The sequence below is a fragment of the Megalobrama amblycephala genome, linkage group LG21 (assembly GCF_018812025.1).
Source record: "Megalobrama amblycephala isolate DHTTF-2021 linkage group LG21, ASM1881202v1, whole genome shotgun sequence".
NCBI classification, from domain to species: Eukaryota; Metazoa; Chordata; class Actinopteri; order Cypriniformes; family Xenocyprididae; genus Megalobrama; species Megalobrama amblycephala.
In genome coordinates, this window is record NC_063064.1 from 17322286 (window position 1) to 17342652 (window position 20367).

At 37.4% G+C, this 20367-nt stretch overlaps 1 protein-coding gene across 2 annotated transcripts in view; it reads right to left on the bottom strand.

Annotated features, from left to right (window-relative positions):
* pik3c2b (phosphatidylinositol-4-phosphate 3-kinase, catalytic subunit type 2 beta) overlaps positions 1 to 20367 on the bottom strand; it is a 54002-nt gene that overhangs the window by 2363 nt on the left and 31272 nt on the right. For both annotated transcript variants that reach the window (XM_048173147.1, XM_048173148.1), the window contains exons 15-32: positions 18265 to 18407; positions 10676 to 10864; positions 10114 to 10207; positions 9832 to 9926; positions 8895 to 9075; positions 8493 to 8600; positions 8296 to 8388; positions 8062 to 8191; positions 6915 to 7051; positions 6506 to 6675; positions 5926 to 6082; positions 5662 to 5771; positions 5157 to 5358; positions 4952 to 5079; positions 4419 to 4536; positions 3407 to 3503; positions 2548 to 2654; positions 2332 to 2460 (exon numbers count right to left, since the gene is read on the bottom strand). In XM_048173147.1, coding sequence (XP_048029104.1) covers positions 2332 to 2460; positions 2548 to 2654; positions 3407 to 3503; positions 4419 to 4536; positions 4952 to 5079; positions 5157 to 5358; positions 5662 to 5771; positions 5926 to 6082; positions 6506 to 6675; positions 6915 to 7051; positions 8062 to 8191; positions 8296 to 8388; positions 8493 to 8600; positions 8895 to 9075; positions 9832 to 9926; positions 10114 to 10207; positions 10676 to 10864; positions 18265 to 18407 — 2388 coding nt within the window. The remainder of the gene's footprint in view (positions 1 to 2331; positions 2461 to 2547; positions 2655 to 3406; positions 3504 to 4418; positions 4537 to 4951; positions 5080 to 5156; positions 5359 to 5661; positions 5772 to 5925; positions 6083 to 6505; positions 6676 to 6914; positions 7052 to 8061; positions 8192 to 8295; positions 8389 to 8492; positions 8601 to 8894; positions 9076 to 9831; positions 9927 to 10113; positions 10208 to 10675; positions 10865 to 18264; positions 18408 to 20367) is intronic.

Genomic DNA, 20367 nt, shown 5'->3' on the forward strand with positions numbered 1-20367 from the left:
CAAAGGGATGTCACTCAGGAGGATTCATAAAAATAAAAAAGTACAACAGTGCCCACTAGGGCTGCAACAACTATTCGATAAAATCGATAATAAAAATCATCGACAACGATTCTCATTATGAGCGACTTCCGCCAGTCGAATCAAATTACAGCGCTGAATAACGCATTTCTATAGACAAATTGCATCTAAAAATAGTGAATGAAACAGATTGAGCGTGATCAAAGCTGATCAAAACATGAGAATTCTTTAAGTTTCAAGCTAATGCATTAGCGTAGTGGCTTGCCCTGTCAGGGGCTTTGACAGATGCATGCGTGTCCTCAGCGCAAAACGTTCATTCTACGGCTATATCCTCATCTGTAAATGTTACAAATTCACGCGAGCATTTACATTTTGCATGTAGGCTTGTCCTGAAGGTCTGTGTTAAACTTTACTGAATCTTTACTGAATGAGTCCGTCAGACAGACAGAACGCTGGAGAGAGGGAGACCATTAATATTCAGTGCAAAAATATTTATTTTGCTGAAATATCTGTTGTTTAAAGTTAAATTTAGATTTAAAAATAAACATGTCATTCAAGTATTTTATGAGAGTAGTAACTGTAAAGGGATAACATCATGTAATTGAATATAAATGTAAGATGTTTCTTATAGCCTATTAAAGAAATGACAGCAAGAGGTGATTGTGTCCAAAGTGAACGTGTGTGTTCCTGCAAAACATTTATCTTGCCTGTTGGTTAACACTGAGTTTGTGTTTTTCTTTATTATCTTTATTACTATCTTCATTTAATATAGAGTAGAGATTTAAACTACACTGTAAAAAATGACCGTGATTTTAACAGTAAAAGACTGTAAAAATGCTGCGGTGAAAAACTGTCAATTGGTTTACAGAAAGTTTCCGTACTATATACGGTGAATAACTGTAATAGATCTAACGGTACATTTAATGTAATTTTACGGTAAAATACCGTTAAATTCACAGTTTTTGGAAGTGAAAAACAACAATTCATTGTAAAATTTACAGTGAAAAACCGTAAATTGACATTCCCACAATTCCCTGCGTGACACTTCACATTTATATATTTTCATTGAAATAACTCTGTTTCTTCTTAGTTTTTCTCATTTTTTTTTTCTAATCAGTTATGTACATTAGGGTTTTATGTTACATCTAATGTTGTTAAATTAATGTTTATTGCATTTTTAAAATTTCATGCATGTTACCATGATGGTGTGTGTGAATGACACTGTGTGCACCTTCTATATGTTAGTGTTGTCCTTCTCAGCTTGGGGAAAATCTGCTTGGGATGAACTTTGATTCATCATGTGACTCTTATCACCACTGTGTTTGGTGACTGTCAGTGTATTATAAAGGTACAAAACAGATATTAGTACTTCATTAGGTTGGTAAATTAACATTATATCAGTTAATGAAATACGTTATTTTACCGTAAATTTAACAGATTTTTTTTTATGTTGCTACTGTATTTTTTACGGTAAAGTTCTGGCAACCACAGCTGCCGGTTTTTTACCGTAAATTTTACTGGGATTTTTTTTTTTTTTTTTTTTTTTTTTTTTACAGTGTATATTCACTATATACAGTGCTAAAGTTATTAGACATCTGACACCCAATGTATGGTTTGTGCCACAGGTCAGGGCAGTATTGGTGCTAAACTCATTTTTCATGTTTCTGTAATGGTTAATCCACCAGACTGTGTAAGCTCTTTAATCACTGCAGTATTTCTAAAGCTACAATATATTTATTGTTGTTATTCATGATTTTGATTTTACTGTTTTACAAGAAAGGCAGGAAAAAGTAAAACACTTCATAGTTGTTGTTTTCAGATGCCAAACTACAGTCAATAAGAACAAAAACTTAATGTGTAAATATTATTTAGAAACTATTTAGTTGTTTTAGTTTGTAATTTTCCTAATAAATGGCCATTTTTAGCTTTAAACAGGTTTTTTGATAGAATCTTAAAATATTTGTGTTCTCTCTTTATTCTAATAGATAGTCTAATAGATTAAGCACTGTATGTTTTCATAGCATTCAATTTGCACGTTTGAAGTTGGGCACATTGGGCAGGATGTGTAATTTTTTTGTCAAAATAAAATTAGAATTTATATCCATTTATATAAAAAAAAAAAAAAAATTATAGCAAAACATTTAATATTTGGCAACTCTTTTATGATAGAAAACGGCTTTTTATAATTTATGATTCATGTAATTCCTAAATGAATGTGACAATACAAGAAACACCATGTGAAATATTTCACATTTAAGTTTACATTTACATTCGGAACCCTCCTATAGTATTATTTAAGTGACGTTTTCTCACCATTTCATTGTAAGTGGGGTTGCATGTTCGCCGGGCTGCCTTGGTTTTCCTTTTGCTAGTTTTCTGAGGGTCTGGGAGGAGGTACAATTTGACGTACGGATCAGGATCTGTTCCCTCCTGCAAGGGTTGCTGAAGAAAGGTCCATAACGCATTGGTGAATAACAACTCAACATTTTTATGTGCATTATGTGCATATGATTAAAGGCAGACACTCACCAAGCCTCTGATGTGCATCACCATAATGAAAAGCTTGTCACTCTTGTACAGAATCGAGAGCTTCACTTCACCTGCCACTGTACCGGACAAAGGAGCCCAGGACGCATCTGGAAAGGAAGAGGAACTGGATTTAGTGTGGAAAGGTGTATGTGTACGCATCTGGCTTGCAAGGTACACTTAAGGTGGATTAAGTAAATAAACTAATTGGATTTCCAGAGCTCAGACTGACAGGACTGGAACCTGTTGAGTAGAGACTTTTAACACAAATCAGATAAGGTGACCCACCAGATGTTATGGCTTCCACAGAACAGCTTTTACTCATGATGACTCTTTTAATATTTAACTAGTTGTGATAATCTCTTAGGGTTTGATCTATGGAAGCGTGTACAAAATGTTTGATGCAGGCCCGGCACCAGAAGGGGGGCCGGGGGGGGGGTCAGATTTTATTTTGGTCGCCGTCCCCACAGAGAAATACAAATGCCTGGTTTGATGCCATAGACCCGCAAATGATAAAATAATCTCCTAAGTCTGTAGAAAGTTAAATTTACACTACATTTCTCGGACCCCACTCGGAATCCCTTGTGTCAGAGTGCATTGGCCTAAAGTTTTGTGACTGCAAGCACATTACACTAGTAGTTAAAAGATAAGACTCTGAATAAGCACTGGGTGTGTTACTTAGTCACAATCACATGACCTGCAGCTGACCAACAGACACTTTACACTAACTCATGATGATCTGCTGTGACGGCAGGCTGAACTGCATGAACTTTGAATCCATCATATACAAAAGCACGCGTAAGAGTGATTCATAAGAAGTGTATGTGTGAGTGTATAAGACAAAATGGGCAAATAAATATACCTGCTGGTTTATTATGGAGTGCATTAACAACAGTCCCTACACTTCCTGCCCGCTCGTCTCTTGGTAGAGGGTGAAAGAAGGTGTAGATCAGATCACACTGAAAGAAGAGAGGGTTACATTACTACTGACTGCAAATAACTCCGAAGCAGGTATACAGTCACAGCAACAAATATGAATGCCATGCGATCTGGTTGCATTCTTGAGATGCACCATAAAGTACAGCACAACATATGGAAAGTGAAAGAGTGCACGGTCTGGCAGTGCCCGTCTTGCCTCAATAGGCCTGTGGGTTGAGTGTTTACAGACAATGTGTGGTTTTCACAGAACATGGCTGGTTTCCAAAAACATGCCAGTCAAACTGAAACCTCTTACATTAATTACTGAAAGCTGCCCACATTTCTATACACTATTATTGTTATTCAGGAAATAAAATAATGGTGGTGAATGTAATGATTAAAGTTCACTTTCATTTTCAATTGCACTGCTGTTTTAAAGTTTGGAATCAGTAAGATTTGGCAAAGATGAATTCAACATATCAAAAGTGAATGAAGGCATTTTTAAAATGTTACATAAGATTTATATTTTAAATAATTTTAAGTTAAAAAATAAAGTATATTCAAAGAATCCTGGAAAATTAAACAATTTTTAAACAAAGAAATGTTTTTCGAGCATCAAATCTTCATATTAGAATGATTTCTGAAGTATCATGTGACACTGACGACTGGAGTAATGATGCTGAAAATTCAGCTTTGCATCACATGAATAAATGGCATTTTATTAAAATAGATATATAAAAATAATTTAAAGATACTTTAAATTGTAATATTTCACAACATTAGTGTTTTTGCTGTATTTTTAATCAAATAAATGCAGCCTTGGTGAGCATAAGAGACTTCTCTCAAAAACGGCTTTTTTTATTAAATGTACCAACCCCCAAATCGTAGTGTACATGGATTATAAGATGAAGAGTTCTAAAGTATAAAGACAATGATGAAAGTGGGTCAAAGGTTACCTGTGCCACCTCTTGAGCAGCATGGATCAAATGCCAAACATATCCATTTAGCTCCTCTTTCCTTCGGTCTGCTAGGGCCTCCCCTCGAGACCGACCAATCACAAAGCGGCTGGGGAAGCTGTGGGAACATTACATTGTGAGGGGTGTGAAATTAAATGAAGAGCACTGCTACATGTCTACATGTTACCACAAAATACATCCCGAAGGGGTGATCAGTGTCCTGTACACCACTCTGAGGGGCTGATAATGACCGGCTGGTTTAACATTACATTGCTTAATACATTGATACTAGCAGTACTGAGAAAAAAAAAAAAAAAAAAAAAAAAAAAAAAAATTTACAATGACCAGCTTTCATTTGGTTTCATAACTTATCATTGATTTCAGGCTAAACATATCCACTGATAACAGAAACCTGCATTAGTTTCCACTACAGTCAGTAGTTTTCCAAATAATTTAAGGTCAAGTTGTATGGTGCATTTAGTGAGCTTTTGATTTCATATAATTCACATTTCTGTCAGGTTTAAGTATTGTACCTGGGTAGTTTTGAGGAAGGGAAGATGAGCTGCAGTTTACTGTGAAGTTCATGGAACTCCTCGAAGGTCCTCTGGACTAAAGTTGTTGACCCCGGTTGACCTTCCCGCTCCACTTTTACAACATAGGACTGCATGAAGGCATACATATTAAGATCTGTATAAATTATATATAATTTTGGGCTAAATTTAAATGCAGTAGACTTACATAGCCTTTGCTTGGAGTAAAGGTTTTGATGTGTCTGCAAACAAACAGGCTGCGAATGACACCGTCACTCTTTAGAGTGTAGACGCGTGGCGCAAATGATAGAACGGGACGCTCCTCAGAGGATGCAAACTTCATTTGGGCCAGGTTATGGATGAAGAAGTTGAGTTTGGTAGCCACACTGCCAAGGCTTGACTCAATCAGCCTAGAAAAGGGGACAAGATTAGGATGAAGGCTAGAAGACAAATGGATTCGATGGCAATAGTTTGCAAGTTTTCTGTAGAGAGAGTCCGACACTCAGTATTAGTCCTTGTTCCACTAATTGACACCAAGACTTTCTAAAATGTTCTCAGTGGCTAGAGTGTGTTGCCTTTGTTGTTAGACAATTGCTAGGGTGTTCTGAGTGCTTGATTGGTTGATTTCTTACTGGCATCAAGGGTACCACAATTTTTTTCATTCGAATTATGGATTTTTAGTGCAAAAGGAACAAAAACCTCCAAGTTCTCACCTGGTGAAGTGCATGGTGGCATTTGCTTCGGTTTCATGTGGTCTCAGAGCATCATAGACATATTTCAGATCATCTACATCAGACAGCTCTGGTATCCCACTGGACAGCATCTGCACACAAACTCACAGGGATTACTAATAGTATTTCGTTGTTAGACCACAAGAAATCAATGCATTCAAATAAGCATTCAAATAACAGGTAAACGATAAAGCAAGCCAGAGAACATTACTTAAACTCCATCTAAAACAAAATCTGCAAACTCACCAGGCCAAGCAGATTAAGAAACAGATGTGCGTGTTTCCTAATGAGATTGTAGGCCTCACAACACAAGTCCACAAAGTCATGGAAACGGCTGGATGGCTTGTCACCACCATTGATGACGTACGCCATGTCAGACGTAAACACAAAAGGAGCCCGGTCGCTGTATAAAAAAACAAAACAGGCAGATTACAATCTGTGATAACATTTACTAACAACAGCCCAGATCTGGTTTAGCTCAAAAACATTCTTATGAAATGGATAGTTCCGGTCCTTGATTCTGGATTTGTTGAGCTGCATTCTAAGCCATTGTAAATTACTCTACAAACACACACCTGTGACCTCCACTCTGGGTTGTGCCTAACAATGCCCCTTAGCTGCTCTAAATTCACTTCTTGTGGCTTATTACTTTTAGTTCCTTTGTGAAGAAGCAATATGAAAGAGGCTGTTGTAACTCTCATAGTTAGAGACAACAAAGACATCAGTTGCAGTGATCAAAATGTGGAGCAGAGGAACTCTTTTTTTTTTTTTTTTTTTTTTTTTTTTTCCCATGTTTTTTTTTTATTTTATTTTTTTATGTTCCTACCGTTTAATGTTGCCAAACATCTGTGCATGACCCAGAAACTTGCCGAAGTCAATGTGGAACATGTGACCACTGGTCTTTAGCATGATGTTGTCATTGTGGCGGTCACAGATGCCTAGAATGTATGTGGCCACACAACAACCAGCACACGAATAAATGAAGTTTTCCACCGCCTGTGAAAAAGCAACAAAATCAACAATTAGTTAACTAACCACTTTGAGACACCAAGGGCTTGAAACACCAAATCTCTAAATAAATTTACATATTATTAGGACATGCAAAATAAGAAACATGATGCAACCCAGTGCAACTAAAGGAGCTATGGATTGACATTTCACTGCAAAACAGTTTGCACATAACTTCTGGTTTAGCAAATTAGTCTTAAATGTAGTATGAAAACACTATACAGTACCTTTTCATATTCATCCTCAGTCGGGTTGTGTTTCTGCAGCCAGTCTGCCAAAGTCCGGTCCTTAAAGGAACCAGTTACTCCATGCTCAACCTGGATCTTCCTCAGGGTTTCTGCACTGGGAATCATCTCTACCATGCCTACACAAGGGCAAATAGGAGTTATGAAATGACTCCCATGCACATCCTCACTACACTGTTTAGACAAAGTCTACACTCTAAAAAAATGCTGGGTTAAAAACAACCCAAGTTGGGTTAAATATGGACAAACCCAGCAGGTTGGGTTAAAGGGCACCTATTATGCCCTCTTTCACAAGATGTAATATAAGTCTCTGGTCAAGTTTCAGCTTAAAATACCCCACAAATTTGCCCCCATTTGGTAATGAGCAAAAACATGCCATTTTCTATATTGCTATATTGCTGGCTAAAAAAATAAATCCAAAATTGGTTGAAAAAAAAAAAAAAATGGCTGGGTGAAAACAACCCAATCCATGGGTTTGTCCATATTTAACCCAGCATTTTTTAGACTGTATAGAGTGGTATCAAGGGTTTGGGGCAAAACGTGTCACAAAGATGACAAAAATGTTAAATTTTTTATTATATATATATATTTTTACATTTTATATAAAAAAATGGAACATTTCAAAAATATAAAACATGCCCCAGTTTTCTTTAAGGAAAAAAAAAAAGTAAATATAACTTTATTATTAAAATACTAAAAAAAAAAAAAAAAAAAAAAAAAAAAAAATTATAAATAATAAATTACAAATAAAATTATAGTTATATAAATTTGCACCTGATGTTGTTTATATATATATATTATATTATATATATATTATATTATATTATATTATATTATATTATATATAATTTTGAGGGGGAAAAAAACAAAACAAAAAAACACATTGAATCAACAAAATCTACTGTGACAGACAGTAGAGAGCCCTAGAATCTAAAATATATGCCAATTATTTAAAAGCTTATCACTTTTATGTTTCATATGAATCATTTCATTTGTTTTTATTTTACCAACAATTAATTGATTTAGTATTTGGCATAGGGTCATTCACAAAATGTATAGTGTGTTTCTGTTTCCATAGTAAAAAATGAGGTCATAAATAGAAGTCTTGACTTGGAGGATGGGTCTTTACCTCTGCCCCGTCCTGTAGAGAAGCAGCGGAAGATGACCATCCTCATGTCAAGTCCCTCCTGGATCCAGATCTTATTCATGATCCGAATGATCTGCAGCGTTAGCATGTCCTGCCGCAGGTCATCTCCAGCCTGAGTGAGAGAACAAAACCATAAACGACCAAGACAACATCTGAAAAAGTGTTTCAATACAGAACCGCTGATCCGTAATGCACACAGATATGGGAAGGCGGTACCTTAAAGATGACGTTAATGTTGTCACCCAGAGGATCCTGGTTCTGGAATGAGAGCTTGAGGGGCACTGCATTAGAGTTGAAGTAGGAGCAAGACTACATGAAGAGAGAATAAAAGATTGTATTGTTCTTGTCAAGACATTACAATCAAAACACATAACCTCAAAATGCTTGATATAAAAATCACATTCTGTAATTACCTGTATGTTGATGCCCTTGACAAGCAGGCCTGGGTTCAGTGGAAGTCGGCAACTGCTATTCATACAGAAGAACTGTTTGACCTCGTCTAGCCCCTCACGGAGAATAGCCTGAAAACCAGACAAACCATGATTAACATGCTGACCAGACGGTCTGGAGAACATTAAAATGCCCTTTAGGGATGAACAAACAGTCTTTGGCACAGGCCTGTTCTTTAAAGCTAAAAATAGTAAGAGCACTTGCAGCCATCAACTAAATGGGAAATTTAGAAGCCAGCCCTTTTTAGCAAATTATTTTCGTAGGTCATAATTGTTCTCATTAAAAAAAAAAAAAACTAGGCACTGATCGGACATTTATGAAACAGATATTACTACCAGGTCTAAATGAGGAACAGTGAAGCTGACCTGTCTGGATGAAGGTGAGGCGTCTCTGACCCGCTGGGCTAGTTTAGCCAGAATGTTGACCAGCCAGCCTTGCCGATCAAACTCTTCCCTCAAACCTCGACCAGAGCAGCAGAGAAGAGCCGCTAGAAGATACTGATACCTCACGCTAAACTGAGAGTCCTGAAGGGTATCTTTCAGCAACCTACAAAGAGAGAGATAAAGGAAAAGTAGTATATTTTAAACGATGATCTAACACCCTTAGAGCAATTCATTTCCTTTTGATGTCATTTTACATTAGACTACCTGTCTATTGAAACAGTTTAGATGTGAGCACAACTTTGTGAATCTCATGAAACCAGTCAAGAAATTTCCAGGTCACATTTCAATTAAAAATATATATTTTTTTAAATTAAAAAGGCAGTGCAACAAACGCTAGTGTATAAATATTTTATAAAATATGAGAATTAGAATGTTGCTTTATAGCAATAAGAACTTGTAGGGTAAGCTTAGCTTAATTGTTCTGAAAAGAATGTCACAGTCCAAATTTCTTTATTTTCTTCATGAAAAAAAATAAAATAAAAAAAAAAAGTAAAAAAATAAAATTTGTAATAAAATGTTATTTAATTTTCCTTTTAATTTTAGGGGTATAATGTAACCGTATACTTAAAGGCCAGACAAAATTACATCTGTACAGCAGGTGGAGCTGTTAGCTGATTCTATACTTGTACTAACAGCATAACACAGTGCAAATCTACATGTGCAGTGCATGACTTTGTGTATACAAATGATCAAGCATGACAGTGTGCTGAAGTTGAAGATTCAAATCTCATCACATGAGTACATCAGTTTAATACTGAATGTGAAAGTATGAGGCAGCATGACCCAATTTCTCAGCATGTGTGCTCTATAATATATGCACACTGGATTTTTAAGTATAATCTGAGAGTAGAGGACACACCAGAAGAGGTAGTGAGCTATGCGCACATCCCCGATGGCCCTCCTCAGCAGAAAACGCACCAGGTGACTGTCCAGATAACACTCGTACTTCAGCGCCTGCACAAAGAGAAAGTGTTAGAGGGGGATTTGTTGGAATGGGAGGGAGAAATCAGAGGGTGAGAACAAAAAGGACGGAAGGTAAAAAAAAATAAAAGACAGGTAGGAAACAGATCAAGGTCAATGGGAAAGAAGGGAATATAGTGCCAGCATGAACGGAGGAAGTGAGATACAAGGCCTTTGTTACCTGCACTAACTGAGGAAGGAAGTCCAAAAGCTCAGGATCAGAGATGGAGTCCATCCACTGTACCGCCGTCCGCCTACACTCCTGATCTGGAAACCTGGTTTAAAAGGGGACGTTAATCCAAAAATGAAAATCTACTTTTATGGTGCAATAAACTGTACTATAAAGCACTATAAACTATTTATTAATATGGACAATATAAACTGGATAATGACTATAAATGGCTGGCATATATTATAAAATAATATATACAGTATTAGTCATAATTCAGACCAAACTAGTTTAGGTGGTTGATCAGTTTGTCTACCAACCAATTAGGACAAAGCTGGACAATCAAACCTAGTGGCTGATTAGATTTTTTAACACTAATAAAAGCTTTTAAATCATGTCAGTAAATGTCAAGAGATATCTGTGCTCCACATGTGCTCTTCTGGACAAATCTAAAGGTCCGTTCTTCATGGTCTACTCAAATCAGCCCGACTGCCAGCCATTGAAGGACAGTCAAGCTCTGCTTAGCCTCCAGCTAAACAGAGCAAGCTGTTGCCATGGTTACCATAACACTCACGTGGCATTCAGCAGGCCTAGGGCGTCCAGGTGGTTCATGCATTCCCACTGGCGGAGCAAAGCATAGATGTCAGGCAGACATGCCCACTCCCAGCTGGGTGCGCTGGCCAGGACCAGCGGCAGACGACTGGCTTCCGCGTGGCAGAAATAACGCTTCTCCCACAACAGACGACGATCCTCTTGAGTCAACCTAGATAAAAGGACCAATAAGATATATAATTCTTTTTTTTTTATTTTTTTATGAAAACCTCATTAAAAGAGGTTTTTTTGTTTTATTCCATGTTAGCACAAACAGTAAACAAATTTGCACAGTACTCATCCATCCATCCATCCATCCATCCATCCATCCATCCATCCATCCATCCATCCATCCATCCATCCATCCATCCATCCATCCATGAATCCATCCATCCATCCATCCATCCATCCATCCATCCATCCATCCATCCATCCATCCATCCATCCATCCATCCATCCATCCATCCATCCATCCATCCATCCAATCCAATCCATTCATTCCATCTCTCCATGCAATCCATCCATCCATCCAATGCATCCATCCATTCAATCCATCATCCATCCATGCATCCAATCCATCATCCATCCATGCATCCAATCCATCAATCCAATCCATCCATGAATGCATCCAATCATCCATCCAATCCATGAATGCATCCAATCCATCATCCATGCAATCCATGCATCCAATCCATCATCCATGCATGCATCCAATCCATCATCCATCCCATGAATGCATCCAATCCATCATCCATGCAATCCATGCATCCAATCCATCATCCATGCATGCATCCAATCTATCATCCATCCAATCCTTCATCCATCCATCCAATCCATCCATCCATCCATCCATCCCATGAACGCATCCAATCCATCAATCCATGCATACATCCAATCCATGCATCCATGCAATCCATGCATCCAATCCATCCTCCATGCAATCCATGCATCCAATCCATCCTCCATGCAATCCATGCATCCAATCCATCCTCCATGCAATCCATGCATCCAATCCATCCTCCATGCAATCCATGCATCCAATCCATCATCCATGCAATCCATGCATCCAATCCATCATCCATCATCCATCCATGCATCCAATCCATCATCCATCCATGCATCCATCCATCCATCCCTTCCATCCAATCTATCCTTCCATCCCATGAACGCATCCAATCCATCCATCCATCCATGCATGCATCCAATCCATGCATCCATCCAATCCATGCATCCAATCCATCTATCCATGCATCCAATCCATCCTCCATACAATCCATGCATCCAATCCATCATCCATCCCATCCAATCCATGAACGCATCCAATCTATCCTTCCATCCCATGAACGCATCCAATCCATCCATGCATGCATCCAATCCTTCATCCATCCATCCATCCATCCTCCATGCAATCCATGCATCCAATCCATCATCCATCATCCATCCATGCATCCAATCCATCATCCATCATCCATCATCCATCCATGCATCCAATCCATCCATGCATCCAATCCATCCATCCATCCATCCATCCATCCATCCATCCATCCATCCAATCCATGAACGCATCCAATCTATCCTTCCATCCCATGAACGCATCCAATCCATCCATCCATGCATGCATCCAATCCATGCATCCATCCATCCAATCCATGCATCCAATCCATCTATCCATGCAATCCATGCATCCAATCCATCCTCCATGCAATCCATGCATCCAATCCATCCTCCATGCAATCCATGCATCCAATCCATCATCCATGCAATGCATGCATCCAATCCATCATCCATCCCATCCAATCCATGAACGCATCCAATCTATCCTTCCATCCCATGAACGCATCCAATCCATCCATGCATGCATCCAATCCATGCATCCATCCATCCATCCATCCATCCATGCAATCCATGCATCCAATCCATCATCCATGCATGCATCCAATCCATCATCCATGCATGCATCCAATCCATCATCCATGCATGCATCCAATCCATCATCCATGCATGCATCCAATCCATCATCCATGCATGCATCCAATCCATCATCCATGCATGCATCCAATCCATCATCCATGCATCCAATCCAATCCAATCCATCATCCATCCATGCATCCATCCATGCATCCAATCCATCATCCATCCATGCATCCAATCCATCATCCATCCATGCATCCAATCCATCATCCATCCATCCATTCCATCCAGCTCATCCATTAATCCATGAATACATCCCATCCATGAATACATCCCATCCATGAATACATCCATCCCTCCATCCATCCCTCCATCCATCCCTCCATCCATCCCTCCATCCATCCCTCCATCCATCCCTCCATCCATCCCTCCATCCATCCCTCCATCCATCCCTCCATCCAATCCATGCATCCATCCATCCATCCCATCCATGAATACATCCCATCCATGAATACATCCCATCCATGAATCCATCCCATCCATCTATCCATCCATCCATCCATGAACGCATCCCATCCCACCCATCCCATCCACCCATCCATCGATGGAATGGATGGATGCATGCATCCAATCCATCATCCATCCATGCAGCCAATCCATCATCCATCCATCCATCCATGCATGCATCCAATCCATCATCCATCATCCATCCAATCCATCATCCATCCATCCAATCCATCATCCATCATCCATCCAATCCATCATCCATCCATCCAATCCATCATCCATCCATCCAATCCATCATCCATCCTCCATCCTCCATCCATCCATCCAATCCATCCATCCATCCATCCAATCCATCCAATCCATCCATCCATCCATGAATGCATCCCATCCCATCCCATCCCATCCATCTTTTTTTTCCTCCAATCATACTGGAAAGGAAGACATATTGTTATTTTTGCAGTATGCTTGAGCTCTCGGGTGTCTAACTGATATGCTGGAAGAATTTCATGTTTTCCAAACAAGCAACCATAGTTTGCAACCTGTCATCAACACCTCACCTCAAAAAGGTTTGCATCCTGTCATCATACACGCTATCATTGTCCAAAAACACAATAACCCAATCGGATAGTTTAAAAAGTGAGCAAATAAATGCAGAGACTTTCAAAAACACATTTTAAAAATTCTTACCAACCCCAAACATTTGAATGGTAGTTTAACTGAGGGATTTTTTTTGCCTTTTGATTTTCATCTCATGAAATGACGAAAAGGGCAAAAAGTGCAAACACGTACAAAAAGCACCCAAAAAAGGTTTGCAACCAGTCATCTACACGCTATCAGTCAAAAAAAAATATGATTAGCCAATCTGATAAAAAGTTTAAATGTGTGCAATCTTCCTATCTTGACAAACTTAAGATGCTGCTAACACAGCAATTAAGAGTAAAGCATCTCCAGGAAGGTGTCTGTGCGTGGGCTTTCACTGCAGTAAAAGAAAATAACCATACCAAATCTCTAGGTAATTTATGCTGCATATCTTCTTCTATACTGATATACCAAACCCTGAGCTCTAAGTCTGGAGGTAAACACTCCAAAAGACTCTAGTCCAAGGTAAACAGTACTGTATTTTCATGAATAATATTAAAATACATAGATGACTGATTACTAGCTATAGCCTGTACAAATAATGATCAACACACCATCCATGCTTAAAAACACTTCTATAATGATGTGTCGAGGTCCTTCATGCCGCTTATCTCATCCCTTGTTGATGTCATTTGTTAAACATACGTTAGTGGCAATGTTTAGCTACTGTGTTTTTCTGCTGGCTTATGAATTCATGTTGGGGAGTGGCTTCTCCCTCAAGGGATGACAGCCGTAGGGCAGGACCCCCGGATCAAATTACCTCTGCGCCTGCTGGGCCGTAACCATACAGAGTCATCAGACAGCTCAATATACTGGGGGAAGGGTTGTGAATGCTTTATACGGTCACACCCACGCTCTTCAACATGCAAGCATGACTGTCATTAGATGACTACACATCCCACAATTCACAAGAGGCTTGAGGAGTATTGATTCCTGGCTGCAGTTGCCCAAAGCAGCCCCGAGGCCCTTCTGCAAATCAAATCGATAAAGAAAAGGACAACCTAATGGGCATGAACTAATGCTAAATTTAATAAACCATGTTCCCGCTGGAACAAAAAACATTGGGCAACAAGACAGACATCTAGATTTGCAAAGTTTCTAAAGAAATTGTTAGTTGTGCTTGTCCATTTCAGACATTCCATTATGAGGTTGTTGTGAGTGGTTTCCAGGGTGTTTTCTGAATGTTTTCTAGCACATTACTATGCAGTTGCTAGGGTGTTCTTGGCGGTTGTTTACTGAGAGCACACCTACAAGATTCTATAATATTTTGCTCCCAATTCACTCCTTCAAAGTTCACTACCATTCAATTTTTTTTATATTAATTTTAAATACACAAAGATGCATTCAACTGAACTGAAATTGTTACTAAATATTTCTATTTCAAATAAATGCTGGTTAATCCATTCAAAGAATCCTGAAACAAAAAAAAGTTTCCACAAAAATATTAAGCAGAATACTGTTTTCAACACTGATGATAATAATAAAAATAATAAGAAATGTTTCTTGAGCACCAAAGCAGCATATTAGAATGATATCTGAAGGATCATGCGTCACTGAAAACTAGAGTGACTAGATTTTTTTTTTTTTTTTTTGTGATAATAGTTCACAATTTCACTGTTTAGAAGTCTCTTATGCTCACCAAGGCTGCATTTATTTGATCAAAAATACTGTAAAAACATTTAAAACATTTTAGATGTCTTACTGAACCCAAACTATTGAACAGTAGTTTAAGTTCCTGGGATTTTTTCCCCCCCTTTTTGCCCCTTTCATCGTTCATGAGATGAAATTCAAAAGTCTGAACACTTACAAAAAGCCACTCAAAAAACTGAACAATTTGAGAACCCTAAAACAAAAGTGAGCAGAAGTAATTGGAGCAAATGCTTGTAGAATCGATAAACTGTACGAAAAAGAAAAAGAGAAAAGAGTTTAAACATTAACGCTCTGCAGACACAAGCCAGATCAGAGAGTTTACACCCGGCTCAAACTCTCAACCTTTGATCCGAGAGCTGGAGACAATTTATGACTGAATATTTCCAGGCTGGAGTGGCTCCACATTTTACACTGCAGCAAACGTTTCAAAGCTCCACAGACTGAGCAACAGAAACAAGAGAGGAAAAACAGCTGAGAGAAAAGGAGAGGAGGAACAGGGCCAGCTGGGGAGGATATCCACATCAGCTGTCTAAAGCGGACAGTAACAAAGTGAGTACTGTAGAGAACCAAGCCCTGCTGAGCACCAGATATGTCCTCATATTCAAACAAAGGGAACAGAAAAAACAAAGGCCTGATCCATGAAAAAAAGCACAATAAGTTAGTCATTTTACATAATAATAAAACAGACACACACATATATATATATATATATATATATATATATATATATATATATATATATATATATATATATATATATATATATATATATATATATATATATATATATATATATATATATATATATATATATATATATATATATATATTATATTATATTATATTATATTATATTATATTATATTATATTATGTGTGTGTCTGTCTATTTAATATAATAGTAAAGATGATATTTTGAAGAATGCGGGTAACAAAACAGTTGATGGGCCCCACTGACTTCCAATAATATGGAAAAACATACTATGGTAGTCAATGGGGCCATCAATTGTTTGGTTACACACATTCTTCATAATATCTTCTGTCTTCAGCAGAATAAATAAATTCATTAATAAATTCATAAATTCATTCCATTAAATACACTACCTTTCAAAAGGTTTGTAGCAGTAAGTTCTCAACATTTCTGCAAAACATCTTTTATGCATTATTTATGCTGCAGAATACAGTAAAAACTGCAGTAAAATACAGTAAAACTATAATAATGTGAAATATTATTAAAATTGAAAACAACAGTTTTCCATTTTAATATTTTAAAATGTCATTTATTCCAGTGGTAGCAAAGCTGGATTTCAGCATAATTACTCGAGTCTTCAGAGTCACATGATCCTTCAGAAATCATATGCTAATTTGATCGATTTAGTAAAATTTCTTATCATCAATGTTGAAAACAGTTGTGCTGCTTAATATTTTTGTGGAAACTTCGACTATCAGTGTGTGCGCACGTGTTTTCATTTCCTGTTCTCCTCCCCCCTCCCCCGAATCAGACTACTGTTCTCACATCCCGACCTTTCCAACTCTGCGTGAATGCCGCTATTCCTTCCACTGACATTTGAAAGGTGGGATGAGATGGGGAGGCAAACAGGGACACAAAGGAGAAAAGGAAGTAGACAATGTTGTGTGATATCCCTCCCGGAAACAAGGGAACATCTGACACCAACTGCTACAGCAGTCTGCTTCATCCTCTCTCTTATGTGTCTGATCAGCTCCTCAACATATCACTCAGCTTGTTCAACCTCTGTTCCCACGCAGACATGCTCATTTGGGAGCGTAAAAGTGATTTCACGCTACATGTCGCTGAAATATGAATGATGAGTAATGACAGCTGAATCTGAATTTGCACGAGTTGGTTATTTGTGGTTGCAGCTACACTTAAACCATCCTTGTCCTGTAGAAGATGCAGTTTTCATAACCTTTATATATGTACATCAACCCACTGCATTCTCTTTTGTGGTTACCAACCAAAGCAGTTTACAGAGTAAACACCCACTATTTGCAGTAACATTACATGACTGAGCTAGAATGATCAAATGCGATGTAAATGACTTAACTCACAGGTTCACGAAATTAGCAAAAACTCAAGAACCGTGAACTTGACAATCATGGGAACCATGAAGCTTTCTTACGTCCTCTTTCAGCAAAAATGTTTTTGGTTTTCAGAACCAGCACAATGCGAATAAAAGCCTAAATTCAATCTGTTCGTCATATAAAAGAGATCATGTCTCTTCAGAAAGTTTGGACTAAACCTCTCAATTCATGTGGATTAGTTTTACATTCTCTTTATGAACTTTTTGAAGAGTCGAAATGGTAGTAGCGTAGACTGTCAATGGAAGGGCAAATCTTCATTTGTGTTCGGAAGATGAACGAAAGTCTTATGCGTTTGGAACGAGATGAGGGTGAGTAAATGACAATTTTTAGGTGTACTAAACCTTTAATTTGATAAATATTAAATAAGCTGGAGTAACTAACTTGGTGTCTGTCAAATAAATGTGTTGTTCTAACAGGAGGATATTAGTGATTCTAATACCCTTTTTGTTAAATTCATTTGGTTTGGTTAGTATAGGTTCCTAGCCCAGAAATTGATGGAAATTCATAGAATGGTTACAGATTGGCTCTGATACCAACAAAGTGTTGGTGGAAAGGGGCAATATTGTCATAATCCAATGAGAGATACGCAGTGTTAGTTAATGCAAGTATTACAAGGTATATAGAGCATTTGGGTGCTGAGAGAGAGAAGGGAAAATTGTTTTCCCTCCCCAATTCAAGGAAAAATCTGGAACACAATGCAGTAAAACAAATAATTAGATCAGGATGCAGCATTTGCCTTAGGATTATCAGACAGCCAACTCACCAGAAAAGGGACTTCTTGTGCAAGACATCATGTAGATGCCTCTGGCTGACCTGGTCCAGGCGGGAGAACTCGTATTGGGGACTGAACTCTGCAGGAGCCGGGGTGCTGAAGCGTACTTCGAAAGAAGAAGTGGGAAAGTCCACCTGAAAAGACAGAGTTTTTTTTTTTTTTTTTTCCTTTCAAAATCAGCCACCGTTTAAACAATGGAGGGTGTAAAAGCACCCAGGAGAACAGTCAAAAGTAACAGTTATTAGCCTAAAATAAACTGTAATGGTAAAACTACCTCCTTATAGCATTCCTCAGACAATGCGTGTAATGGAAGTTAGGACTGGGCAAAATATATCATTTAAGCACTCTGGCAATATTCAGTATATCTTCATATTTATACGTTTTTTTTTTTTTTACAAAACCAGAAGAACCATCAAACATGGTCAATAAGATTCTAAATATTTAAATTCATTAAAAAATAAATAAATAAATAAATAAAAAAATAATAATAGAGTAACTTAGAGTAACTTACAGTAAAATAACATCATTTTAATTATTGACTTAAAAAAAAAAAAAAAGTTTTTAAATACACTAATATAATTACTTAGATTTTTAGAAAGAAAAAACAAACATTGTTATATGAAAAATATGCAGGAACCATGAACATTTTTGTATGGTGGCACAAATTTATTACTAAAATGAATCATGGAAACAGTCATTGTGAACAGATTCACAGAAATGTGTTGGGCTGTAACAGTTTTGCTTCTGGATCTATAAAAACTACTATCAAACTCAAAAGGCAAAAGGTCTAAACTGTCAATTATAATGATACCATTTCAGCAAGGTATATTGAGATTATCATGATAGTCACAAATGTTGCTTAATGTCATCAGCAAAATCACTGCAAGTATTTCATGAATATTTGATAACACTCAGCCCTAATAGTTAACTATACTGTTGTTCATGGAAGGGTTAGGGATATAAAGAAAACAAACCGCTATCACGGGTAAAATTTTCTCCAGCTCTTAGGTTGTAAAGATGGGACAAGAGTGAAATTAGAAAGTTTATGATCCAAAGCAAATGCTAAAGTTCACAGTCACGCCTGGCATCAGTTAACAGGAGTGCTGAAAGCCATAACAGCACCATGAACAGCTGAGGCTTTCACCTTAAACATGCCAAGTTAAATACCACAAACACTAAAAATTTAGAACAGCATAGATCCAACATACACTAAAGAGCTAAAGACATAATGAAACTACAGCTGCCAAAACTGACCCAGTGACAAAAACAGATTTGAAAAAAATCAAGAAAACTATGTTAGAACAATGAAAGAAAAAGCTTTAAAAGATAGGGACATGTGGGTCTGTTTTCACACTTCTCTCAGTCTGGGTTGAAATCAGTCCAATCATTATTGCCATATGCCTCTCAGCATCACACTTCATCCATTAGTAGAACAGACACCCCCCCAATAATGAACAGAAGTCCTTCATCTATTTAATGACCTTCGCACCAAATGTTCCCCCCCCATAAGGCAAGTCAGTTCACTCGGCAGCCATCTTGGTAGCAACCCTGGGCTGCTATTTTCTCTTTGGGAAAAGAAACTTGTTTAGGGCAGACAACACATTTTACTGTTCATAAATAAAAGTGAGGTTGTGGGGGATAGAAGTACCATTTTCATTTGTGAAAAATTAAACCAGCTTTGACTTGACTAAGTCTATAGGCATACAAGTACATCTACTTGAATGGGGAGGGGGACCAAGATTTTGATTGATTAAATAAATAAAATAAATAAAGCAATAAAATCAGTCAATAACGATACCCAAAATGTTGTGCATTTACCTTGAATCAGATCAAAGTAGAGGTGTATCGCTATTAAAATTTGGGCAAAAAAAAAAAAAAAAAAAAAAAAAAAAAAAAAAAAAAAAGCCAAAAATTGTTATATTGCGATATTAAAATTCTAATACACTTGGCAAACTTCAAGGGGAGTCCCAAAAGTCTTAATTATTTAAATGATCTTAATAAAACATCCTAAAAAAAAAAAAAAAAAAAAAAAAAAAAAAAACACAGTAAAATGAATACTAAATAAAAATAAATAGTTTATTACAATAGAAGTGC